Source organism: Jaculus jaculus, chromosome 2 (assembly GCF_020740685.1).
Source record: "Jaculus jaculus isolate mJacJac1 chromosome 2, mJacJac1.mat.Y.cur, whole genome shotgun sequence".
NCBI lineage: Eukaryota > Metazoa > Chordata > Mammalia > Rodentia > Dipodidae > Jaculus > Jaculus jaculus.
Window position 1 is genome coordinate 116,530,573 of NC_059103.1, and position 11,174 is coordinate 116,541,746.

An 11,174-nucleotide genomic window follows, 5' to 3' on the forward strand; every position below is an offset into this window, starting at 1 on the left:
TTGTGAAAATTTTAGCCCTCATGTAATAAAATTTGACAGTTCCTTTAAAAACTTCTTAAATGTTTTTAAAAGGCAAAAGGCATTTATGAAGTTAATTAGTGAAATGTGAATCAGTGGACACTTCTTTTCACCAAGTTGTTTATTACGGTTTTTTTGTTGTTTGTTTTGTTTTTATTTTCTGAGGTAGGGTTTCACACTAGCTCAGGGTGGCTTTGAACTCTCTGCCATCATCCTACCTCTGCCTCCCAAGTGCTGAGATGAAGGCCAAGTGTTGGGATTAAAGGTGTGCACCACCACACCCAGCCTTGTTTTGGATTTTTGAGGTAGGGTTTCACTCTAGCCCAGGCTGGTCTGGAATTCAATAAGTAGTATTAGTGGCCTTGAACTCATGGATATCCTTCTACCACTGCCTCCCTAGTGCTGGGATCAAAGGTGTGTGCCACCATGCCCAGCTTGTTTATTACTTTTGTCTTGATTAAGGATCTTTGCATATCACAGCAGTTGGTTCACAGCTTATGAGCCTTGGAACTTCACATTTTATGTGCTCTGAACTTTGATGGGAGAGCTTAAAGGTAGAGGAATTTCAGCACAGTCGGGGCTTGGGGGTCACTGGAGACCACAGTTCTCTTAAAATAAATGTTTAGTATTTGTACTTTGGGCATGCTTTGTTTAAAATACATATATTTGGTTTTTTGAGGTAGGGTCTCACTCTAGCCCAGGTTGACCTGGAATTCACTATGGAGTCTCAGGGTGGCCTAGAACTCAAGATGATCCTCCTACTTCTGCCTCTCAAGTGCTGGGGTTAAAAGCATGCGCCACCCCACCCAGCCTGTTTAAAATTTTTATTACTCTTTTTTTTTGTTTGTTTGTTTGTTTTTTCTAGTAGGGTCTCTAGTAGGCTGACCTGGAATTCACTATGTAAATTCAGAGTGGCCTCAAACTCAAGGTGATCCTCCTACACTCTGACTCAAGTGCTGGGATTAAAAGTGTGCATCACCATTCATGGCTAATTTTTTATTTTTTATTTATTTTTTAAAGCAAGTTGAAAGACCTAAACTGCTACTTGCTCACTGTTTTTTGATCAGGAGCACCAGTGTTAAGTGACACAGAATAGGATGTTCTTGATACATACCCATGTAAGAAGACTGGCATTTTAGTATACGTCCCAGTATATTGATGCAGTTTGGAAAAGGTGTGTTATTGGTGTGGGTAATTTTAAGGCACAATTTTAATTTCCTTCTTAGCATTTTAATACTGCTTTTTGTCTTTACAGGAAAATGTTTATAGGAGGCCTTAGCTGGGACACTACAAAGAAAGATCTGAAGGACTACTTCTCCAAATTTGGTGAAGTTGTAGACTGCACTCTGAAGTTAGATCCTATCACAGGGCGATCGAGGGGCTTTGGCTTTGTGTTATTTAAAGAGTCGGAGAGTGTAGATAAGGTAGTGTGTCATGTACTCTGATCAGCTAATGAAGCTTGGGCAGTTAATATAATGAAATTGTGCACAACTTTTTGTTCCCCTTCATTCCCGATACATTTTTTTTTTGAGACAGTCCCTCATAACCTGGGTTTTGAACTTGGTATGTAGCTGAGGATGACCTTGAACCTTCTGCCACCACCTAAATTTCTGGAATTACCATGTATGTACCACAAGTATGCCTAGCTCTTGCCAGTACACTTCATGAAGGGAGAGGCACATGTGGGATTACCCACCGTATACGATCTGTGTGCTAGGCTCTATTCAATTAGAAGTAATTTAAGACTGGGATTTGACTTGGGCTATAGCTTACTCCTAGTATGTCAAGGCCTCTTCGTCCCCTAAGCAGCTCCAAGGAGATCTTGGAGAACAGGACTCTAAATGCCCAAATAAGACGATGTGCTATGACTAAACATCTTGACAAAAGTTAACAGAAAATTTCCGATTTTAAAATTCTATTAGGAAAGCAGTCATCCCCTGCCCCCTAAGTCTCAAAATAGTTTGTTTCCTCAGTTGACATTTTTAGACAGAAATAACCAAGTATCAGGGTCGGCAAGCAGCCTTTGATTAAGTCATTGTTTTGGTTCTGGTTTAAGGGGAAATAAGGACCATTTTTTTGTTAATGTTAGTAATTAGAGATGATCATTACCTAGTTATGGGTTAAATTTGTGTGGTGCCCTCCCTTCCCCAATTTTTACTGTTCTTAATACTTGGATATTCATATATTATATCATCACATGACAGTTAATCTTGAGCAAGTCAACATAATGCTAGCGCTAACTATATTAACAATAATTATATGTCTTTTTTGAACCTTAGCTAAGTTACATATTTAAAATTAAAAAAATTAATTTCCTTAGGTCATGGATCAGAAAGAACATAAATTGAATGGGAAAGTGATTGATCCTAAAAGGGCCAAAGCCATGAAAACAAAAGAGCCTGTTAAAAAAATTTTTGTTGGTGGCCTTTCTCCAGATACACCTGAAGAGAAAATAAGGGAGTACTTTGGTGGTTTTGGTGAGGTATGTTGTGTTTCCACCCAGTTTGTGTCAACATTGGTGTGAATGTGATTGCACAGTTAGTGACTGAAAGTCATGGGTTTTTCAAAGCAATTTAAAGTTAGTACAGATTAGATAACACATTTCAGAAAAGGAGTATTGATGTGAGCCAATCTTTGAAGGTTAGGCAACATTTCCTCATTTATTGGACATCTATATGTTTGAAAGTACTGGACACACAGATGAAATAAGCAAACATTTATTGGTTTGATCATTTTTAAGGAGGCAGGTCATGATTTGTTTCAGGCTGTCCTTGAAAGTTTGAGTTTAACTGATTGAAAGTTACTGCATCAGTAGAAAGAATAAGAAATATAGATAATACAAGAAAGAAGTAAAGATTGAGTTACCTAACATATAGAGGAAATTTTCTTTTTAAAAAAGCATTTATTCCTTAGACTGGATAATTGGCTTAGCCTGAGAAGCCTAAGGACCCAGGTTAAATTCCCCAGTACCCATGTAAAGCCAGATGCATAAGGTAGCATGTGCATCTGGTGTGTGTTTGCTGTGGCTAGAGGCCCTGGTGTGGGCATTTGCTCTCAAATATATAAATAAGTAAAATACTAAAATCGCCGGGCATGGTGGCGCACGCCTTTAATCCCAGCACTCGGGAGGCAGAGGTAGGAGGATCGCCGTGAGTTCAAGGCCACCCTGAGACTACAGAGTTAATTCCAGGTCAGCCTGGACTAGAGTGAGACCCTACCTCGAAAAACCAAAAAGAAAAAAAAATACTAAAATATTCCTCAACCAAGTCATACATGTACATAATGCATTTGGTTATATCTATCCCTTACTGCTTTCTCATGTCTCTTATGTGAGTAGTGTGGGGAATCAGTTGTTACTGGAGTATTAGCAGCTTGCTAGTGGCTACAAACTGAAGAAATGGCTCATGGAGCCCCCTCCACCATCCATGATGGAATGTTCATGGACCAGTCTTGGGCAGGACTTTTGCAGTGTAGCTGACAGGGTTACTCTGAGTTCATGAGTAGAGCAGCCATGTCTGGAAAAGTGTTTTCATAGCACCACTCTCAAACTTCTCTCTCTTAAATTCTTCGTGCCCCCTTCTTTGCAATGTTCCCTGGACCTTAGGAGTGATAAAGTTATACAGGGATTTAGGGCTAAGCATACCAGCAGCCCCCCCCCCTTTTTTAACGAGATAGGATCTCGCTCCAGCCCCGACTGACCTGAAATTTTCCATGTAGTCTCAAGCTGGCCTTGAACTCAGGACAGTCCTCCTTCTGTCTCCCAAGTGGATGTGCGCCATCAAGCCCTGCTGACAAGTTTTTAGGCTCCCCAGTAATTGCTGTCTTCTACAGAAACTTCTGATGAAAGCTGGGAACAGTGCACTAATCTTTCTGCATCAATATAATTTTTTTATTTTTGCTTTTTGAGGTAGGCTAGCCCTGGCTGATCTGGAAGTCACTCTGTATTCTCAGGGTGTCCTCGACTCGTGGTGGTCCTCCTAGCTATGCCTCTTGAGTGTAGGGATTAAAGGTGTGCACCACCACACCTGGCTTTTCTGATGTTTTTTTGAGGCAGGGTGTCACTAGCTCAGGCTGACCTCAAGCTCAGTGGTGATTTTCCTACGTTGGCATCCTGAGTGCTGGGATTAAAGGTGTATGCCACCACACCTGGCAGATATGTAAATACTTGGAAGGCAGTTTGACGGACACATACTCATTTAGGAAAACAAACAATAATGGTAGCATCCCACCAAGGGCCATGACATTTCCCTAGTCACAAGCTTTTGGCTAGGTTTTCAGTAGAGGTATGAATTCTTCATGGAGCAGGCCTCAAATCTCGGCAGAAAGCAGTTGGTCCCCCCCCCACCCGCCACCCCACACCCATATGATGAAATAGGCATGGTATGGCCATAGGCAGGTAGGTTGGAGAATATGCAGGTTCTCCTGCTGGGTCAGACTGTTGATAATTTTGTCCCCTGCATAGCATTTTTGAACATTGTAAAAACTGTCCAAAAAGAGGAATGGCTCAGTTCTAGCTGGATTCCTCTCTGTTGTGCATTTGAACTGTATGACATACAAGGAAACTTTCTTAACCATAGGAAAGCAGTGGAGTGGAAGAAGGGAAATAGAAAACAAAATTTGTTCGGGAAAACATAATGAACCCTAATTCTACTATTTAATTTATTTGAGAGAAAGAGGCAGATAGAATGGGTATGTCAGGGCCTCCATCTACTGCCAACGAAATGCAGGTGCAGGCACCAACTTGTGCATCTGTCTTTATGTGGGTACTGGGGAATTGAACTTGGGTCCTTTGGCTTTGCAGGCAAGCGCTTTAACTGCTAAGCCTTCTCTCCAACCCAAACACTAATTGTTAATACAAACTTTAAAATATAGTGCCGTACCAATTGAAACATACATAGCAATTCTATTAGAGTATAGACTTAGTGAAATTACCAATCCTAGAGAGAATTTTGTGACCTTAGGCTCCAGATACAGTATGTTACTATCCTTTAGTTTATTCAGGCAGAACACATGATTTAGTTACTAGGAATTGAGATACTGCACACAAAAATTTGAGTATATAAATTTTCTTAAGCTTTTGCAAGAGTAAACAACATTGGAAATACTGTTTTGCTGCTTAGCAGCAGTCATCTCAGACTGAGCTGCAGCCTACCTTGGGTTAGGTACATAGACTGGTTCGTGGTAGGGTTGCCCACTCCATGCCCTCTTCTCCCCCCACCCCCCATCCCGTTTTAGGGCTTTGTGATCCTTGAGTTAGGCAGCAACTGTAACTGTGAAATTTGGCTTTGATTAGGAGTGCAGACTATATTAAACTTATTACTGTCAAACACAAAGTGGAATACTAAATCTTGTTTTTTGTTATCAGGTGGAATCCATAGAGCTCCCTATGGACAACAAGACCAATAAAAGGCGTGGGTTCTGCTTTATTACCTTTAAGGAAGAAGAACCAGTGAAGAAGATAATGGAAAAGAAATACCACAATGTTGGTCTTAGTAAAGTAAGTAACGTGTTCATTAATTGGCAAACCAGTTATTGTAATGGTTAAGCTTTCTGTTGCTTGCTTGTACTTATTGGCTCCTTATTTATTAAAATTACTGATCAACAGTTTGCTTTTACTGAGAAGCAAGAGGAGTTTTTTTTTTTTTTTTTAAGGTAGGGTCTCACTTTAGCCCAGGCTGACCTGGAATTCACTATGTAGTCTCAAGGTGGCTTTGAACTCTCAGTGTTTTCCTACCTCTGCCTCCTGAGTGCTGAGATTAAAGGCATGAGACATCACACCCAGCTCTTGTTTTAATTTTTATTTATTTGACAGGAGAGAGAATGGGCATTGGGCACACCAGGGCCTCCAGCCACTGCAAAAGAACTCCAGATGCATGTACCACCTTGTGCATCTGGCTTACATGGGTCCTTTGGCTGTTCAGGCAAACACCTTAACTGCTAAGTCATCTGTCCAAACTGTTCCCCTACCCCCCTTATTTGAGGTCATGTTCTATCCAGGCTGATCTGGAACTTACTCTTTAGTTCCAGGCTGGTCTCAAACTCACAGCAGTCCTCCCTGTGGAGTGCTGAGATTAAGGGTGCAGTAGGTCACTCAGCTTTGGGCCCATTCTGCCATTGCACAAGCTACAAATGCTTGCTTAGCAGCTGAGGGTCACACTTTAGTATGGTTGAAAAACGAATAAAAGTCCATATAAAATAAATATTCAAGTAGGCCGGGTGTGGTGGCACATGCCTTTAATCCCAGCACTTGGGAAGCAGAGGTAGTAGGATTGCCGTGAGTTCGAGGCCACCCTGAGACTCCTTAGTGAATTTCAGGTCAGCCTGGGCTACAGTGAGACCCTACCTCAAAAAACCAAAAAAAAAACCAAACAAACCATATGTATATTTTTTCAAGTAGTTTCCATAGGAACACAGGTGTGACCCCACTGCCTATCTTTCCATACTGATACATCTGTCAGCCCTACTCTTAACACATTTTAAAACTAGCAGTCATTAAGTTAAATGGACCCCCAAATTCCTTAATTCAAGCCACACTCACACTTAAGAGGTACAAGAATGATATGTACACATTGATACTAGTGGAATCACTCTCTTGAGCACAAGACATGGGCAGAGTGCTGACGTCCTGCTCCTTCACTTCATGCTGGAAGCCATATCAACTTGTCTCATGAGTTGCCACATTGGTGGTAACATCACAACTAAATAGTCGGCCTCTGGAATAGACTGGGAATAGAAGCTGCAGCAACAGCAGTGTATGAGCCCATGTTTTCAAAGAGCATCCAGTCCCCGACATGCATTTCAAGCAGGTTATAGCGCTTAATGATCTGATCAAGGCCATCACATGTCGGTCCTGAAATGCTGGAGGAGTACTTTTCATCTAGTTTGAGTGTTCTGCAGCAGGGGCTTTACCTGTGCATGATCATAAAGGATGGAATTAACCGATCCATAAATTCCATCATTCACCTAATACTACATACAGGTTTGCTCATTCAGTTCATCTTCATCATCAGATCTTTATTTGATTATTTGCAATTAGAGGGGAGAAACAGAATAGAATGGGTTTGCCTGGACCTGTAGCCACTGCAAATGAACTCCAGATGTATGTGCCATTTTTGCATTTGGCTTTCTTAGGGGTACTAAAGAATTGAACCTGGTTGTTAGGCTTTTATAAAAAAAAAAGTTTTAAGATCTAACAAATAGTATGAAAAGTTCTTTAGCCATTGCTTTTTTATCTTGCAGTAGTCTCACTCTAGACCAGGCTGACCTGTAGTCCCAGGCTGGTCTTGAACTCACAAGGATCCTTCTGCCTCAGCCTCCTGAGTGCTGGGATTAAAGTTGTGCATCACCACTTTTGGCTAGCCAACACTTCTTTAAAAATATTTTCTTTATTCATTAGGGGCCTCTACCCAGTGCAGACAAACTCCAGATGCTGGTGCTGCCTTGTGCATCTGGCTTACATGGGTTTTGGGGAATCAAACTTGGGTCTTTAGGCTTTGGAGGCAAGTGCCTTAACCTCCAAGCAATTTCTCTACCAGCCTGCCAGCACTTTTTTTTTTTTTTTTTGTTTTCTTTTCTTTTCTGAGGTAGGGTCTCACTCTAGTTCAGGCTGATCTGGAATTCACTATGTAGTCTCATGGTGGACTCAAACTCAGCGATCCTTCAACCTCTGCCTCTGGAGTGCTGGGATTAAAGGCGTGCACCACAACTCCCGGCTTTGCCAGCACTTTTTAATAGCATCAGAAGTGATAATTATTTCTTTTAGTAACTAATGATTGATTTAACTGATTACTAGTTTGGAGGAAAATACCAGCTTAGCCAGTTCTATCTAAAGTATAATATTGGCTATTCTCATTTTTACTAACTTGTAATTTACTTTAATTTCTCTCTTTAAAAATATTTATTTATTCATTTGAGAGAGAGATAGGTAGAGAGAGAGAGAATGGTATACCAGGGCCTCTACCTACTGCAAACAAACTCTTGATGCATGTGCCACTTGATATATTTGTTTTTATGTGGGTACTGGGGACTCAAGCTGTGGTTATTAGGCTTTGCAGGCAAGTGCCTTAACTGCTGAGGTATTTCTTGAGTTAATTCAATAACTTGATTCTTCCCTTTTAGTGTGAAATAAAAGTAGCCATGTCGAAGGAACAGTATCAGCAACAACAACAGTGGGGATCTAGAGGAGGGTTTGCTGGAAGAGCTCGTGGAAGAGGTGGTGGTAAGCTATAGCCTTAAGTTTATCTTAAGCTTTTCTGCTTTTTAATTATCCTGAAGTAAATAAAGATCTTTGCTGATCTGACTTTAGTGAACCTATTAATGTGCTGCAGGCCCCAGTCAAAACTGGAACCAGGGATATAGTAACTATTGGAATCAAGGCTATGGCAACTATGGATATAACAGCCAAGGTTACGGTGGTTATGGAGGATATGACTACACTGGTTACAACAACTACTATGGATATGGTGATTATAGCAGTAAGTACTATACTTTTTATATTAACTGCTATTTGACATTTATTTTGTACAAATTTGGATAGGTAGAAAAGTTAGTGTAGTTTTGCCAAGTGCAAACTTCATTGGTTTCAAATTCCTGGAAATTAAACTGCAGCCATTTTTATTGCTAGGTTCCTCCCAGCCTGATCACATGCACAATGTAAGGGTAGGGTGTATGTGAATTTTTTCATATAAGTGCTGGGCTTTTGTTTACCTTGCATTCAAAAAAAAGATTTAGGTCAAATCTTGCAAGCTCCAGAGATTGTTTATGTCAATTCTTGGACCAACCAATAATCTTGGCATGATGTGTCTTAATAATTCCGTAAAGTTGAGTAATATCACATGTTGCCAGTTAAAATTTAATTGTATCCTCTCTTTAAGATTAATGTAAACTCCATACCTCATAACGCCAAAAAATAAAAAGAAAACTTGAAATTTTAGACATTGAAAAGCCCTGGCCTCATTGTGCAACTAGATAGATGTCCCTGCTTACTCTGCAGTGACTTTTGAGTCATCTGGGGAAAGGCTCTATTAGAATCAGAATTACCTTTTTTTGGAGGCAAGTAGTTGCAATAAGTGGTATTTCTTTTCCTTGGTTAGACCAGTTTTTAGACCCTTTTTCTTAGGTGACTAGGCCTGCTGCACAATAATAGGTTAACTTAAGTCAGAAGGTCAGCAAAGACGAATTGGGTGAGAATGGGGCCCTTTGCTTAGAAGGGCAGAGACAAAGCATTAATTGTGGTTGGTAATTCTTTGTAAATTTTAAGGTAATTTTGCTTGGCAGCTGTGAAAGGGTCAGCCTTCCTTGCTTTAAATGTTAAACCAATATAAGGGCCATAGAATTGCCTACAAGTTTATGCAAGCAATTAAGTAATCAACTTGCCTTGCCTACTTGCCATTTTAAGAATTTGCTGCATAGTTTTAAATTGAATTACTTCTTGGGGTGACTTTCACATTTTGTTATTGAGAAAATTAGACACCGTTTTGACTGTTAGTATGTAACCACTGCACACATGGTGCTAACACTTATTTATTTATTTAATTTTAGACCAGCAGAGTGGTTATGGGAAAGTATCCAGGCGAGGTGGTCATCAAAATAGCTACAAACCATACTAAATTATTCCATTTGCAACTTATCCCCCAGCAGGTATGTTCTAAAAATATCTTTTTAAAAATTATTTTAAAGCAGTACCTTATATAATAATCAATATTGTATAAAAACAGTACTTAATATTTTAGAATTTCACAGCACCAAGAGAGTGCTTGTATTATTACATAGTGACTTTTCAAGATATGTAACCCAGGTACTTTTAAGTTTTTTACCTTTTTGTCCTATTTATTAACAAGTCAGTAAAGTTAACAGGTAAAGTACTGCTAATGGGTACAAATTAAGGATTTGCAGCAAAAAAGTATTGCCTACTAACTCTGATATTATACCTTGTTTGTACCCGCCAGCGGGAACTTCATTGCAGGCCCTGTGTCGCGCTGACTTCACGATTCTCACAGGCCCGCTCAATGCGGACAGGGTACGAGATGCTCACGCTCTCGAATGCTGCCATTTGGTATGGTCTCTTCCAACATCCTGTATCAGCATTATAAAATAAAATGGATACTTCAAGCTTTGCCTTCACTTATTTCTTTGCTTTTAAAATACTATTTGTAATGTAATTTTAATGCATTTTTTACAGGCCCAGTAATGGTTTAAATACGTCAGCTTACTGAATAATTTTAACTATTTATTCTTCTAAGGATACAGCTTGTCTCTGGATTTTCCAGTCTTAATTTTATATTTTATTAATCTATTTTAATGCTTGCTTTTCCCATTTATAGACATTGTAGCAGTAATTGCAAGAAGTTCTTGAGCTGAATTCCTGTTGTGACAACTTCCTATATATCTATTGATTACTTATAATAAGATAACTGTTTCTTTTAGTTGCACTTTACTTTTCCATAACTTTGTGATGAATAAGAGATATGCTGATCCAATAAAATAAGTTAAATATATCATATGCTTTTGGGTCAAAATGTCCTTTTACCAAAAATTGGCTGGCCTTTTAATGAGTTCCTTAGGTAATGCTTTTTTGAAATGCTTTTTATAAATTTAAAGAATTCCAATGAAAGCATATCACATCTTAAACCAGAGGTGCACATGTGGATTTACAGCTCATGGAATCTTCTGTTCAGCTTTAACTTATAAGACATACCACACATTTAATGTTGTACAGTATTTACATGTAGTGGAACATAGGGATAATTGAGTTTTATGTAAGTTTTGGTAAGGGGGGGGTAGCCTGCCCAGAGTGATACATCTTTTTCTCTCTTTGTCTCCAGGTGGTGAAGCAGTATTTTCCAATTTGAAGATTCATTTGAAGGTGGCTCCTGCCACCTGCTTAATAGCAGTTCAAACTAAATTTTTTGTATCAAGTTCCCGAATGGAAGTATGACGTTGGGTCCCTCTGAAGTTTAATTCTGAGTTCTCATTAAAAGAAATTTACTTTTCATTGTTTTATTTCTTAATTGCTATGCTTCAGAATCAACTTGTGTTTCATGCCCTCCCCTTCCCCCCAGTATTGTAGAGCAAGTCTTGTGTTCAAAGCCCAGTGTGACAGTGTCATGATGTAGTAGTGTCTTACTGGTTTTTTAATAAATCCTTTTGTATAAAAA

The 11,174-nt window shown here is 39.5% G+C and overlaps 1 protein-coding gene across 4 annotated transcripts in view; it reads left to right on the forward strand.

Annotated features, from left to right (window-relative positions):
- Positions 1–11,174, forward strand: part of Hnrnpd (heterogeneous nuclear ribonucleoprotein D) — a 34,121-nt gene extending 22,947 nt beyond the window's left edge. For 2 of the 4 annotated variants that reach the window (XM_045142960.1, XM_012947713.2), the window contains 7 exons: positions 1,274–1,442; positions 2,339–2,500; positions 5,384–5,515; positions 8,137–8,236; positions 8,346–8,492; positions 9,559–9,657; positions 10,842–11,174. In XM_045142960.1, the coding sequence (XP_044998895.1) occupies positions 1,274–1,442; positions 2,339–2,500; positions 5,384–5,515; positions 8,137–8,236; positions 8,346–8,492; positions 9,559–9,626 (778 nt within the window). In that variant the 3' untranslated portion in view covers positions 9,627–9,657; positions 10,842–11,174. The remainder of the gene's footprint in view (positions 1–1,273; positions 1,443–2,338; positions 2,501–5,383; positions 5,516–8,136; positions 8,237–8,345; positions 8,493–9,558; positions 9,658–10,841) is intronic. The other 2 variants (XM_045142962.1, XM_045142961.1) reach the window with 1 other exon arrangement.